This window comes from Pogona vitticeps, chromosome 12 (assembly GCF_051106095.1).
Source record: "Pogona vitticeps strain Pit_001003342236 chromosome 12, PviZW2.1, whole genome shotgun sequence".
In the NCBI taxonomy this organism is placed as follows: Eukaryota; Metazoa; Chordata; class Lepidosauria; order Squamata; family Agamidae; genus Pogona; species Pogona vitticeps.
In genome coordinates this window covers 2,226,312-2,241,913 of record NC_135794.1, presented here as the reverse complement: position 1 = coordinate 2,241,913, position 15,602 = coordinate 2,226,312, and the positions used below count along the sequence as shown (strand labels likewise).

General features: G+C 45.9%; 1 protein-coding gene across 2 annotated transcripts; it reads right to left on the bottom strand.

Annotated features, from left to right (window-relative positions):
* Nucleotides 1-183: 183 nt before the first annotated feature.
* BNIP2 (BCL2 interacting protein 2) lies at nucleotides 184-15,357 on the bottom strand. 2 transcript variants are annotated; one of them, XM_072982292.2, is made up of 11 exons: nucleotides 15,220-15,357; nucleotides 12,000-12,126; nucleotides 11,335-11,399; nucleotides 10,073-10,237; nucleotides 7,635-7,811; nucleotides 7,398-7,500; nucleotides 7,111-7,242; nucleotides 6,210-6,296; nucleotides 6,016-6,114; nucleotides 4,855-4,890; nucleotides 184-1,832 (listed from the first exon to the last, which is right to left on the bottom strand). In XM_072982292.2, the coding sequence occupies exons 2-11, from the start codon at nucleotides 12,047-12,049 to the stop codon at nucleotides 1,784-1,786; spliced, it is 963 nt and encodes a 320-aa protein (XP_072838393.1). In that variant the 5' UTR covers nucleotides 12,050-12,126; nucleotides 15,220-15,357; the 3' UTR covers nucleotides 184-1,783. The 2 variants fall into 2 exon arrangements, with proteins under 2 accessions (XP_072838393.1, XP_020640405.2); XM_020784746.3 differs by lacking the exon at nucleotides 4,855-4,890.
* Between the last annotated feature and the right edge of the window lie 245 nt (nucleotides 15,358-15,602).

The window sequence follows — 15,602 nt, the reverse complement described above, 5'->3', positions numbered from 1 at the left end:
AAGGACCCCCGACTCGCCGGGCAGCTTCCAACGGTGCCCGTCATGAAATACAGTAATAAAAGTTATTGTGAAAGAAATAAAGTTCCTTTGCAGATAATGCCCCCCCCCGCGTGGATGAAGAATCGGTAGTTTCTAGCAAGGAAATAACGAGCTCTCATTAAGACAAACACTGAATTAGAGTCATTTCTCTTTCTATAAAAACACTATTTATTGATTATGTTATAAACCAACATAAGGACATCATTTCTCCCCAAGTAAACACGGTTTGGAGGTGGGGGGAAGTACTGTATAGTTGTGATTCGGCTGCTAACAAGTGAGACAAATATTAAAAACAGGTGAAAATATATTTTTTTCCCCCAAGTGTTCCTTCCAGCCAACCAGGTGCTCTGTTTTGGACACCACCTACTATAAATCAACTTCTCTGATGTCTGACTCACAGGAATTAGTGCTTATGAAAAACCCACAAGGACACCAAAGACAAAAGAGCAATTCAAGCTACAGAGGACAGTAACACATTTCTGCTCACAGGTGAAGGAGCTTGGACAAACAATTCCCCCCCCCCCCAAAAAAATATTTTAAAGAGACTTCTCTTTAAAAAAGTGTTTAAAGTGAATTTAGTGCTTGTGAAAGGTGCTGGGTCAAAATGGTAGGCTACAAGAATTTTTCTGGTTGCAAAACTTCAGTGCTACTGTATACTATCCCCCCCCCCCCCCCCCGTTACTAGCTAGAATGAGAGTTTCACAAGAACGCATGACTGCAAAGAACAGCCCTGGGTCAATTTTTCTACCTCATCCATGTTCTCTGCTACCACTATCTCGGGCATCTCTCTCCCAACTTCTGGTGGACAGGTATACCCAGAGAAGGACAACAAGAGATGAAACAAAGTGTACAGTGTGTTGTGGAGGTGGAATTCCAAGATGGGGGTGTCGTTTTGCCAGAAGCCCCAGTTTTCTGCTAACGGAGAAGTAATCTCCATCCTGAAACGGAGGCACATATGGCTCAAACGGTAGCTAACATAGGCTAGTATGGTTCTGTCTGAACCCTAGGCACTTGGCGTGTGTAGAGCTAAACATTAAAGAAAGGCTTTAAAAAATTATTTTCCCCTTACTTGAATCCTGATGGAAAGAACGGCTGATCTGAAATTTAAAAAGCAAAGATTTGAACAGAATCCACTCTGCCAGAAAACACCTTTCCAATCAGGACATCCAAGTATTTGGTAGATTCCTCTGTGGGAAACAGCAAAGAAACTTTTTCAGTTCATAACAAGGCGGCTGATTAAATCTTGCTAGCAATAGTTCTATTTCATTTGCTGCTTAGCCTAGAAGTGTTCAACCATTTCTAAGAAATTGGCATGCACTTTATTACCGGATAAACGACAGAGGTCATTTATGGCCTGGTCTACCTGTGAGGGTTTTTGCAGATAAACATTATAAAATATTGCTTTGAAAAGGCATAAAAATATATATATATATTATCTCTTTCCTTAACATTTAAGCATATAAATACATAATGAATAAGCATCATTTAGGATAAAAAAAAACCCATAGGTGCCTCCTATGACACTTTGCGACACTGCAGTATAAAACAATTACAAGAAAGGCAGCTATTAAGGGTGTCAACAGCTAGCCTAGGCCAGCACAAAACCCATTCAGCAGCAGAGAGTCCGTTGGGCAAGAAGTCCAGAGGGCGGGCTCCTCCTCCGAATAGGCTCCGATCAACGCAAGACGTCATTCCGTTGGCACAACCTTCAGTCTTGTCTCGAATCCAAACACGGGAGAACCTTCTATGGTTCCGTCTTCTGCTCCTGTTTTCCATTCAGTTCCTGGTCAATTCTGTTCATTGGAAAGGGGATGGGGGAGTAAAACACCAAAAAAAAACCCCTAAACTTTTTGTGCCATGGACGGGGGGGGGGGGAGGAAACCATTTTTCCCTTAGCAAGTTGCGATGAAACTGTTAACGCAGATAGAGGAGCATGTTTCCCCTACAAAGAACTGCGAGTTAGAACTTGTAAGGTGGACAGAAGGTGGACTTGCTGAACAACGCGGGGTTAAGATGAACATGGAAACACGCAACACACACACACACAGAAAAGGTATAGCCTCGTTCATTTATGCACAGTTTATCCAGACAGAGCCCTACAGCATGGGCACCACACAGAACTAAGGTGAGGCACCTCCTAATGAAATCTCTAGACCATTGTGTATATTTGTTATGGACAGCCCAGTGCTTTAGGTCTCTGGCTACGGAGCCAGAGGCTGAGAGTTCAATTCCCCCACGGTGAGCCTCCAGGGAGAAGAGCCAGCCTGGGTGGCCTTGGGCAAGCTGCACAGTCCCAGGGATCCCCTCCCCCCTCCCCAGAAGAAGGGAATGGGAATCCACTTCTGGGTATTCTCTACCTGGAAAGGTTGCTGTTGGGTCGGAATTGACTTGAGGGCACATAATTATAATGGTATCTCCATAAGTTGACTTTGCACACACCTAACATCTGTACCTCTATGGCATGCACAGACCAGGGAGGTCCCCATATGTAGACTTAGTCGCCCATGTATCATGACCACCACGTAATGGGTGAAATCACCCTTGCAACTCAGGGCCAGCATTCTTCCCTGGGACCCCGGGAGAGGTGCACCACCTGCAATGCAACGCCACCAGGAAGCCTGCGCCTTGTTCTTGCATAGAGCTGTCATTCCCGGACAGCCCCAGGACCACCACCCCCACAGCAAGAAGGAAGGGAGCCGTGGACGGCCCCACATCTTGGCATCTCCTAGACTAGGTATTTTGGCTGCCACACAAACTACCTTTGGTGTTCAATTCTGCACCAGGACTGATGGAGGTGAAACACAGCTGATTCCCTTGTAACCTGGGCATGCACAGGCAGCCTCTGGCCACAGGAGCTGAATTTCACTTCACACACACTCGGGTGCTTCAGCACATCCTGATCAAAAGAAGCCAAGGCAAAAAGCAAGCAGCTCATGCTGGGGGAAGCCGTCCGGCCAGAGGTTTGCCAGGGTCCTAAGCAGGGCAGATCTCTCACCCGAGACTCTGAACGGGCACAGAGCTTCTTCCGAGACATGTTTCATGCTTCTGAATTTTAAGAGGCAAGCGAAAGGAGCATGGCTGTTAGTTTGAAGATGAACTCCAGCTAAGTGAAATCTTCCGTTTGAGTTGTGTCAAGTAGAAAAACACCAGCAGGCTGTTGAAACATCAACACATACTCTACACTTGCCAAAGTAAAAGGGACCTAAAGACTTTCTTCCAGTCTTTTGTTATTTCTTTGCCAGCTCTTAAACCATCTCTTCCGGCATTAAGTTTTTAAAGACCGGGGTCAGAATCCAATCACTGATCTATGCTCGCAGAAGTGAAATGTTGGAAGCTGAGGTGGCCAAGGGGTCCCCGTTGTCTTTCTCGGCAGGCGTCCAGTAGCCAAGAAGCTACTACAAGTGCTAGAAATGAAGTGTAAAACTGGGAATTGAATTTGGGCCATTAAATAAGAGTTTGGGGATTCTTTAAAAAAAAACCTGACAGAACTGAAGAGGCAGCTCAATGTGAAGTTCATCCCATTTTGCATGGCTGACTTTTTTTTAGTTGTTAAGAAGACTTGTTCTCAAAGCAAGAATATGTCTAAGAGCTTGGCTGTATAAATTCCTTGTATGCGGAACTTGATTAAACATGGAAACACATGACCCCATGTAGAAGCTTCACAAGCTGAAATGAGCTGCACGGCTCAGTGGGATAGGCTGCAGAGCCAGCGGTTGGGAGTTCAAGTCCCCGCTCTGCCTCCTGGACTCGATGATCCACAGGGTCCCTTCCAGCTCTGCAGGTCAAAGATTATTAGGCACAAGCCCTTAGCGGAGTGGTTTAGGCATCTGGCTGCAGAGCCAGAGGCTGGGAGGCTGGGTTCCACACTCTGTGCCGCCTGAGAGTAGAGCCAGCCTGGGTGGCCTTGGTCAAGCTGCACAGTCCCAGGGATCCCCCACCCCCCACCCCAGAAGAACGGAATGGGAAACCACTTCTGAGTACTCTCTACCTAGAAAACCTTGGAAAGGGGCGCCATAAGTCAGAATTGACTTCATGGCACATGATTAAGCGTCACAAAGACCTCCAGGCAGTGCAGGGACCCTGCTCTCCAACATGTCTCCTTGCCTTCTACTATTTACTTGAAGGAAAAGCCAAGTTTTGTGTGCCAGGGAGCAAACTGACCCTTCCCTCACAAGACCAACAATGACACCCAAACACAGGTATTTGAGAAAGTTAGGCAAAACGGGCACACTCTGGCGCAAGTGAACTTGTTAGCAGCGACAGCGGTTGGAAGATCTAGAGTGCAGAATATTGCCGAGGCAGGTGAGCGGGACACATCCCGAAAGCGCCAGGCATGCATAGATGGGGAAAAGGGGGGGAGGAAATGCAGACAGCACAAAGAATTGAGTAAAGCTCCTCAGACAGTCTGGACTGTGGATGTGCAAATTAAAAGAGTTTTTAAACTTTAGTGACCGCTGAGTCAGTCAATCTCGAGCTGAGGAAGCTTTCTGTAGCCATTGTTATCCATGTTACGGGCTGGGTGGGTATTTAAAGCCCTGTCGTTTTAGGTTTAAAGTTTAGTGCTATAAATTCGACAGCAGGTGTTTTTGCTTTTTGTGAGTCTGTGTCCTTCAGAGAAACTAACTCCTTCTGCAAGGCCAGTGATGGGAAACCCCAGGGCATCAGCTACCTGGATACATGCGCCAGATCTTGCAAGAGGCATGCTTCCATTCACTCATGCTGTATGCATTCCAGAGAGCCAAACCCACCCCAACAGATAGCACCCAGCAGACTTCGCAAGATTAGAGAAAGCCCTGATCAAGATGTGCATAATACCTTTTAGGTTTCTTTTTAAATTTTTCTTCTTCATACCTTTAGTGGGGAAAATGTGATTTTAGTAAACAAGATGCAGACGGATGTACTAGCAAACCCCAGTTCTGAAGCCCAACAGCTAACAGCATCTCTTCAACCAAGGTGTTCCAATATCAACAACAGTTAAAAACCAAGATGAACAGAAGCAAGAGGATTTAATTCCTGTGCAGTAAGGAAACATTATTTAACGTGAGCTTTCATGGACAAACCCACTTCATGAGACATAAGAGAGAGATACAACAATAGGGTTGTGTCTTCTTGCATCTGATGAAGTGGGCTTGTCCACAAAAGCTCACATTAAAGAATATAAAAGTTAATTCTTTAAAGTGCCATCATTTTTTTTCTTACTCTTTATTTTTACTTTGTTTTCACCTATAATATTTGCACAGACTAATCCGGCTGCCCCTTCTACAACTACATAATTTGGAAGTGGCTTGATAGCATGGGATAACAAATTATGTCTTAGACTCTCACAGACTGAAATACACCAGACATTTGCTCTGGCAGCCAATTCCTAGGACCCTCATAGGTTTATCTACTCTAGCAGCCCACCCCAAATGCACATGAATCTGATTCAGGGAGCTCATCAGGGCTGGGCTTGGCCAGCAGATGACTGGAAGACCACTGGGCTTCTCCAGATAGGGCTAGGAAAGGATGCAGGTAGGATTGGATATATAGTATAACAAAATGCAGTCAAGACATTGCTGCCAGTCAGAATTGACAATACTAAGCTCAATGGACCAAGGACCTGGCTTCATATAAGGCAGCTTCCTATGTGCCTGGAGGAAACTCTGTACGACCAAAATCTACCCCTTAAACTGCAGCAGTAACTTTATTTTGTGCCACACCATGTCTAACCTTCTCCTCTCTTACTAAGTATTCCTCAGGGCCAAGGCAGAGATGAAACATGTCAAGACAGGTTTTTTGTTTTTTTTTAAATCAAACCCATATATATCCCTCGCCATTTTACTTACAAACTGCTTTTGCAGTCTTTTTGTTTTGGAAAAACTAATAGGCATAAGCAAATAGGAAGATGTCCCACAACCCAAAGAGGAGACATTTACAGTTCTCCAAAAAGGGCAATGTAGGTGTTATTCCAGGTTCATGAACTAGTAAGCGACCTACTGTTTTATGCATTCGGGGATGCCAACATACTCCATGGGGATCAGTTCGGCCAACTCCGCCAAAGTGAAGACATACCTGATTTTTTGGCTGAATTTTGAGCTAGAAGAGACATAAAAACAAAGTTACTCCTGGAATGCTAAATGCACCAATGCTTTTATGTAAGAACATGGAAAGAAACGGGCCGAGAGTGTTACCTAATAAAAGGCTTTGTGATTGCCAGAAGCGTTCTAATGAACCAGGAAGGGTGGACTATGATTAAAGATTTCAGGTTTTTCCTTAACCTAAAGTTAAACCAAAGCATGAAAGAGTGGTTAGCAACAGAAACAAGGCACGTGTCCACACTGGTCTTCAGCAGACGTTAAAGATTTACAGCTGCTTGCCACTGCACTACTGGTTCACGTAAACTAGACTGAACGCTCAACAAGCTTTAGATCAGCAGCTCCTATTAGACAGGGACTAGACAGCCGGATCCAGGTTCTACTCAGAGGATTTCAAGAGAGAACAAAGCGGAGCGTGTCCCTCCTACTGGCTGAGACACAAAATCTGGTCACGCTCCCTGCACAGGAAGACGAGGAAGCAGAAACATAAAAGTGGTGCAACTCTGGGAGAAAGGCAGAGGCAGGAATACCCTTTGCATCCTCAGCTGTCTTGTTCATTCCTCGGCCACTGCAGAACAGTACTGGGTCAGGCTCCTACTTGAAGCCCTAGGGAGGTACTGGCCATCAGGACTGACAATATGTCAACAACACTAGACTGCATGGACCAATGGTATGACTTTGTGCAAGTCAGCCGTTCTCTGGCATAAATTCTAAAATGTTATAAACTTTTGTTTTTACACTACGGACAAGAAAAATCATTTTCACAGAGGCAACATGGCAAATTGGGCATTTTTCTATTTTCCTGTGATCACACTATGTTCAGCAAGATTATTTTGGAACAGAAAAAAAATCACACCAGAGGAGAAAACAGACCACTTCTTGCCACTTGGCAAAATCGCCAAACTACACTTTAAAGCACTCTGGAGTGTCCACCGTAGTGGACGGCGTGCCCGTATTTCCTGCAAGTTAGAGGTCTTGCATTTCTTCTTAGCCTTACCTCCTATCAATCTGCTGGTAACACTTCCTGAGCCAGCCTAGACTGGGCATTTTCCTCCGTGTCGTTGCACCGTTTAGATAAACAATCATGTAGTTTTCAGCGACTAATAATTCTAGTGTGCCAATAACATATCTGCAGGGAGAGAGAAAGATAACGACAGCATCTGTTTATTCTCTTTCCTTTACATTTCTTTGTCACCACCATGAAATACCAAACCCCAGGTTACACGGAAGGAAAGGTCCAACTGTGTAGAAGGCAAGTTCAAAGGCTCAAGCAGTGTTACTTACTTAAACAAATTATCCATCAAGTATCTGTAGTTTGGTTGACCGCCTTCTGGCATAAAGCAGACTGCAAAGACAACAATTGCATTTAACCCATCACCGTAATAACCTATAGGTAGAGAAGAAAACAGAGGCCGGGGGGGGGGGGGAGGAAGAGAAGAAAATACTTGTTTCACACTTCCTGGAAAAGGCAGCCTGCCATTTCTTCGGGCAGCAAACAGCCCCACCTTGGTGCCTCCGTACCTCCATGACTGATGACTTTCTTATAGGGCTCAATGGCCTTCATGTCTACCCGGTGGTCTTGATCTCCAACCCGGAACATCCTCCATCGCCGCTCCTCCTCCTTCTCATCTGACGCCGCATATTCAGAAAATGATCCTTTTCTAATTACATCAGTAGTTTTGGGCTTGGGAAGGTCATCTGTCCATGTTTTTTAATAATAATAATAATAACAATTACTATCGTCAAGATACCGTTGGGGGGGAAAGAGTCACCAGTTTGACAACCAGGCAGGCTTTCCAACCTGTGTGCCATGAAACCGAAGTGCCTAAATCCACATCTAGGAACCACTGGTGTTACATTTTGAATACGAGATCAAGTTGGTGGTGGTGCAGATTGCTTCTAAACTCAGATGCTTAAAAACTGCCATTCCTTTTCAAAACCTTGACTTTGTTACAGATGATGATGATGGTGGTTGGTTTTTAGAGCTGCTCTGATCAGACCAGATTTCATTTTTGCAAAACAGAACTAGGAAGCTGCAAAGCAGAACTGCCCCTGCAAAGGAGTTTTCAGCATATGAGCTAGAAACAACCGGACTCAGGCAATGCATTAAAATGTAACGGCTTTGGTTCCCTTAATGTATTTGGATCCCAGAACAATTTATGGATTAAGATACTGCTGAAAACCCTTTGATCAGTTGCCGGCCTTGGATCTCTTACCTTCTAGCATCATTTTCCCACGGATTAGAAATTTGGTAGTGAATCAGAACCCTGCTCTGATTAAAGGCAGTCATGCAGGAAAGAATCTCAATCAGAACTAAGCAGAATCTTGGAAACACCCCGAAGAATACATCATTTCCATGGCTTTGATAAAAATAGTTTCAGTAACACAAACCTTACCACAGAGGTGTGGAAAAACTACTGCAGCGTGTTAGTAGTTTGTTTCCAAGACAGAAGCTGTTAATGGAAACTATCCTTCCAGGAAAACGCAGACAGCCGCATTAAAGAGAAGAGAAGAGACAGAAACCTTATTCCAATGATGTACAACTCCAGGCTCCCGCTTGCCCAAAGTACAGTCCGTCTAATTACTTGGGAACGGCCTATTTCTCAGGCAGTTTCTAACTGCATGAAAAAAGCTTGCGCTCATGAACAACATGTCCCCATGGTGGACAAGCACCGCATGCCCCAATGTTCACACAGATGCTCAAAACAAGGCATTCAACTGAAACTGAAGAGACCTATTCCTTAACCTTTGCCACCAAGATCCAGTGGTCCAAAGCGGATTCAAGAGCTGACGTCTGAGTCGGTTTTGTACCATCTTGGGGGGGGGGGGGGGGGAGACATGCTGGACAAAATAACTTCTGCTCCATTTCTGCAGCAATTCTATTCATTTTTTAAAATAAATCCAGACGCCCGCCTTGAAGACAGCTGCTCCCTACATCAGTTTTTTAAAAAGAGAAATACATGCATCCTACATTAATTGCCACATACCTGTTGCTCACCCATCCTAAACATCACACCATGAGATCCACGGTCTCTGTAGGAATACCTCTGACCTAACCCAGGTCAACAGAGTGGCTAACTGTACCTATTACACCTACAAACCCAGGATCACCAAGCTCTGCCCATGCATAAAAGGATGCTTTTGTCCCTGAGATGTCAGTGTAAAAAGCACAGCTAAAACATGAGACATCTCACTGGCCAGACACTGCAGAGTCCAGAACAAGGCTCCCCAATAGATCTCTGTGGCTGGGGGGGGGGGAATTACAGGAGCACAGTGGCCAGACAAAGGCTACATCATGAGACTGCTTATTCAGTATGTTCAGAATGCAGAGTCTCTTCCAAGAGGTATTCAGTGTTGAGGGTGTTGTTCTATTTCACAAGAAACCCCTCTGTGAAATGTAGTCGCCATCACCACCACCACTGAGGCCCTCTAAAGCAGTGGTCCTTAACCTTTGCTACTCGAATGCTTTTGAACTGCAACTCCCAGCAGAGCTGATGGTGAAGGCTTCTGGGAGTTGCAGTCCAAAAACATCCGAGTAACAAAGGTTAAGAACCAGTGCTCTAAAGAGAGACAAATACAAGATTAAGATCCCAATACTGATTGGCAACGTATCTGCATGGGAAGGTAGCTTGCATTTTGTTTTCTGGTCTTTGAGGAAGCTAAATTGTTTGTGTGTGTGTGTGCTTTTTTTTTTAAGCAATCATATAAGCTTGATATTGGTCCATGTCAGCTGCAACTGATGTTATTTGGAAGAATTTTATTTCCCCTGAAAACACCTCGGAGTAGACGGAAGATGAAACTGCCCAGTATTCCCGTCGGGCTATGAATGCCAGCCGTCTTGGCATGGCTCCCAAAATAAAACAACAGCCTGGGACTGCAGGGAGAAACAGTTCCAACGACACTGGGAAAACAGCAGAGAAGATAAACAGGCACGAGGCTTAAACCAAAAGCATCCTTACCTTCCCATTCAAACTCATTGCTATTCTCAGAGGGGGTGTCGATATCATCCAGATCGATATCCTTGCTGTCCTCTAAATCAGACAAAACAGATTCTTCACTTTGATCCAGTGTTAAATTGATATTTGGGGCCAGCAGTTTCTTCTTCACTTTGTTGCCATTCACTTCTGAAAAGTTCAGAAAAGCGGGGGGGGGGGGGAGGGATGAGAGGTTTTGCAGAAAGGGCAGCCACGTGCCTTCAAACCCAGCAGCTGTCTCTGAAGGGAACTGGCTCATAAGAGCATCTTTCACTTTATGCTTACATGAAGGGAACACAAATGTTGCCAAACAAAAGCCTTAGGGGAAGAAAAAGAAGTACAGTAAAACTTTAAATGTTCTTGTGAAAAAATAAGCATTATCATACAGTCTCACTTCTCTTTTCAGTCTTTAAAAAATATATGTATGTATCAACTGCACTGTATATAATTCTGCAGAGTCCATTACATATAGTCATTTTAACTGCTAAACAAATAGGAGTCATTTAGAACAGGAGTGCACAACCTTTTACACCCTGCAGACTGGCTGAGGAAAGCGGGGCACCCCCCATACTCATGCGCAAACGGCGTTGCAGTGCTCGCACATGGTGCACATGCGCTGCGTGGGTATGCACAAAATCAGCTGTGTGGGGGTGAGTGCGTGCGTGGGGGGGCAGGTCTCTCTCCGTGGCCCGGTCTGGCTCAGGCTACGGACCGCGGACCAGGGGTTTGGGACCTCGGGTTTAGAAGTCAGGAAGCCCAATTATCACCTGCTCTATTTAAGCAGACTTAATGTTCCTAGGCATAAAGAACATAAACAGATAAACATAGCTGAAGCAATCTCTCTCAAAGGCCTAACCAGGTGAACGACGACTTTTGTACACGCCAGTGATTAATTTCCTAGTTCCATCTCCAGTTAGACCCATCCAGCACTGAAACTAGCTAATGGGCACACTGGAGGGCTTCAAGAGAAAACCCCCTGTCAGATCAAATTTGAACAGGATTTCTGCCTTGAGCAGGGGGTTGGACTCCATGACCCCTTAGAGGCCCCTTCCCGCTCCATCATTCCATGACTCTATGGCAGCCAAACAAAACAAATGCGAAAGTGGAATATTTAGAGTCATCCAACTGTTCCAACACCATTTCTTACTGTTTTGTCATCATATCTCAGGAAAGGCAGCAACAACCGAAGGCTTAGCTCCCTTCTGTAATAATTATCAAAGATGTCAGACCCCCCCAGGTATACTTGCCAGGTTGGTCCTCCCTTCCAGCTGAATCAGGCAAATCTTCAAGGTGATCATCCTCTGGTAGAGGCCTGGGCAGAGAAGAAGTGTCAAGGTCACAGTGTGTCAAGGTCACAGAAGCCAGTGTTTAAAGATGTGAAGGCTTATTCCGGTGGGAGGCAGGGGGGACATTAGGGCCAAATGTCTATTGTGAAGGGACTCAAAAGGAGGAACTTTCAGCAGCAAATTACTATTAAGTGAAGAAGTCTCTGAAGACAGTCTTTGTTGCAGACTGAGCCACATAACTTACTGTGCAACAGATAACGTCTAGAGAGATTCCTTAATTTGCAGCAATTTGCTACAAGTTATGGGCTTTTTTAATAACTATGCAACTGGATGTAAGCCTTCACGTCTGCTTTCCCTGCTGGACCATCACATCTTGATTAGTACCCTGAAGCTTCTTACATGACAGCAAGAACATAGCTCTGTGCAAGTTTGACCCAAACCAATATTTTTTAACCAATGTATTCTGCTCCACTGTGGAGACAGCTCAGTGACGAGTCCCTGAACGAGTCCTGTCTTAAAAATCCTAACCTGTGGGGGAGGCACAGGCTGTTAGACCTAAGACACAAGGGCTGGTTTAAAAACACACACACAAAAAACAGGACCTTCTTTGCGTGACTCCTCCTTACCTTGGAAAATCTTCATCTTGCCATTCCTCTTTCAGCTCAACCCCTTCCATCCTCAGCTTCGCCTCAAAGGCCGCCGCAGCCTCCACACAATCCAGAATGCCTCCTTTCCGGCGTTAGACGCTAAGAACTGTAAAAGCATTTTCTTTAGAAGTATTTGCTCAGCAGTACTTAGGAGCTGACATATCTTCCTAAGAAACTCAGTGCTAGGCATATGAGTAACGTGACATGAGCCACAGGAAAGAGGATGTACTCGTGGGAATGGAGCAGTAGTATTGTCTGGCTAAAGTCATTCAAAGACAGCTTCACGATTTGCTTTCTACTTCAAACTCTCTGAACAGCTTTGTGTATCTATTTGGGATTTGTTTCACTTCGCACAGGGAACTCCACACCGAGGATAGCGTACATATATCTACAGCTGGAAAAGCCCAGGAAAGGGAAACACAGCCTAGCCAGATAGGTGTTCTTGCTCTGGAGTAGGTGAGGACAATGAAGAAGAGATTGACAGGCTATTGGAAGGGGCGCAGAGTGCATTACGGGTATGGAATCCAAGCGGCAGAGAAAGGCTGACATGGGGCTGGTGTGTGTGTGTGGATTACAGACTATAATTTTGGATTAGATCAGGTAAAATTCCAAACCAATGGACAAGGACACTGCTTACACCATATCTCCTGCCTTCCAGCCCCTGTGAATGTTAACTGCTTGTCTGTGTAAGCCGCAAAGGGCGGGTCCTCCATTAGAAGAACTGTTAAAAGTTAAAAGATTAGAAAGATAAACGGAAGATTTCACAATCTTTCCACTCCACCCACCACATCACAGGTATGACAGACAACGTTTTTGTGTCTGTGCTTTTAAAACTTAGCCCCAAGCGTCATTATCTCAATATGCTCTGTACAGCTAGCTCATCATCTTGTTTAACAAAGCAGTCTTTTAGGACCTTGCAGGAACATGGAACAAAACAATGACAGAAAGATGACAGATCAAGTGGTGATGCTGGAAAAGGTGATGAAAGATTCTTATTTTAATTCCTGCACAAAGACACCACAAAAAGACTTAATCTCATCCTCAAAGTGTCCCAGGATTCTGAGGCACCAGTCCCCGGCCTGCTATTCACTGAAGGAAATGGTGTGGGTTGTTTTGCAGAGCTCATCACGCTCTGAGATGGGCAAGTCAAGATACCGGACCTCTGAGGAAATCCAGAGGGCACCCTGAAAGATTGCACAAGATGTCACAAGATGTTCATTGCACTACAGTTTCAAAAGCTGTTCTGAAACTCAACTTCCTTAAGGAGAAACCAACTTACATTCTTTTCAGTAATTCAAGATTAATCTGGCAGGCAATTAACTCAAGGGCAAAATGCACTATGTGATCAGGACCACTGCTAAATCAAGACGATTCTCTAATCATGAAATTCTAATTACACTTTTATTTCTCCACCAGTCTCCATTAACTTCCATCATTTCCAATAAAATCCAAAGAACCTCCTTTCTTGTGCTTACAGGGTAGGAACTGCATACTACTGTATGTCCCTCTCCGGCACGCTCAAGGAACTCAGGCATAACTCTTGGCAGAGTTAATCTGGAAGCTCAATCCAAATGAATTTGGTTCTACTTCTAAGTAAACATGGATAGGATGAAGCTGTCCATAGACTCAGGACTACCATCCATGAGACGTCAGACAGATGCTGGCTGGCCTCCCAGCATTATGCTATGCCAGTGAAGTAATAGGACCATCATGTTTAACCTATTTGACTGCCAGCTGCTTTTGAAAGCAGCCACACACACACACACACACTTCTAAACACCAGATTTGAGAAACCAGATTCTCCTTCAATGGAAAAGCAGAAATGGTCTGTTTTCCAGGGCAGAGGCCTCATTTGCCACATCCCATGAACGATTGCAAGACTCGTTTCAACAACCCCTTCCTTCCTCTACAGAGAACACACAACAACTCTGGCGGATGTCTGGGCGCAGAAAGGGCCTCTCTCCAGAAGATCCTGGACCGCAACACCCTGTCAGACCCAGCCAATGTAAAGAGATTATAGGAGCTGCCACTCGCTCAGCAGCATCGGCAGAGCCCCATCTCAGCACCAATACCTGTCATTCTTCACGTTACAATCCACTTGCAAAGCCTCAACTATCTTTTTATCCCCAGGAGACCTCCTTGGTCATGAGAGATAAGCCAAGGGTCACAACAACCCGAGAGGCTTGAACCCTAAAGACCTCCAGCATGCTTAAATCCAGCCTAATCAAATAAGGGCAGCCTCAAGAGATACCCTCTCCCTGGGGTGGCTTTGTCTTTCTGTCCTGATATGTGCCAGAGCGCAGGATGGGTAACCAGAACAGCCACCCAGCCTGTTTCTGTCCCCCTTCCAACCTCTCCCTCTCTGTGGTCTCCTGTTTTAAGACCGCAGCTCTCTCGGGATAGGAAAGAGTCCTCTCCTTCTTTGCAAAACACCACATCCAACAGGGCTGGGTGGCCATCCAGGTGTGGCTGGGCTGCAATTCCCCTGTCAAGGTTTGATATGAGCTGCAACCCCACAACAGGACCCTAGACAGGGAGGAGGCTCCGTGGGTGTCCCAGTTCCTCCCAGTTCCAACCATTACCTCCGAAGCATCACAACGGCACTGAAATTCGCAAACACAGAGTTACTTGCATTGCAATTAAAGAGGATCAGTCATGGTCACTAAGGTTCAGGGCATCCTAATGACAGGCAGCCAGGAGAGTTGACAGCTGACCAGAGAAGAGGAGCCGTGGGGAATTCTGGGAGTCGTAGTCCAAAAACCACAAATCCTTAAACCCTTGTAAGCCGCCTTTTAACACTCCTTCCTTTTAGCTTCACATATTGTCTTTCCACGAACCTAAGCTGCCTCGGGACCTTTTTAAGGAGAAAAGCAGGGTAAAAAGTATTTTAAATAAATGAATGAATAAATAAAATACTTAACAGCCTTTAAACAACAACAACAATAATGCTATATACCGAGAAGGACGTTGTTCAGGATGGCCCTGACTCGACTAATTGTTGAAATGAGTATTGCAATATAAGTAAATACTGTGTTTTTTGAACCAGGAGTTGAAAAGGAAGAGAAATGAAACCTGAGGAAAAGGGAGGGGGGGTCTCCCTTCTCATGCTTGGGGGCGTCCCCCCCTCCCCGTTCTCCCTTCCACACCGGAAGCCCTCCCTACGGCTGCCATCCCATAATAACGCCACCCCCCCGCTCACCTGCTTGGGGGGGGCGAGGGGGCCTCCCGTCCCCTCCGCCCTTTCTTCCCTTGCGCTCAACCGGCCCAAACGACCCCCGTCCGCATAGCTACCGCCTCGCCCCGGAAGCACAACCCGACAAACAGGAAACGAAAGGAAAGCCCCCCTCCCACTTCCTTCCCTTATAAAGGAAGGGGGGATCGCGAAGGAGGCTCGGACCGCTACTCGCGCACGCGCACACGCTCACGCTCAAGGCGGGTTTTCCTACGGACGACGGAGGGGAGGCCACAGCGCATGCGCCACCCGGCCACGCCGCTCCGCGCCTCTCCTCTCGCTCGCTGCGTTCCTTCCTCTTGGGCGAGCTCCCTCAGAGAGAGCGCCGGCGGAGCGGGAGCGCGCATGCG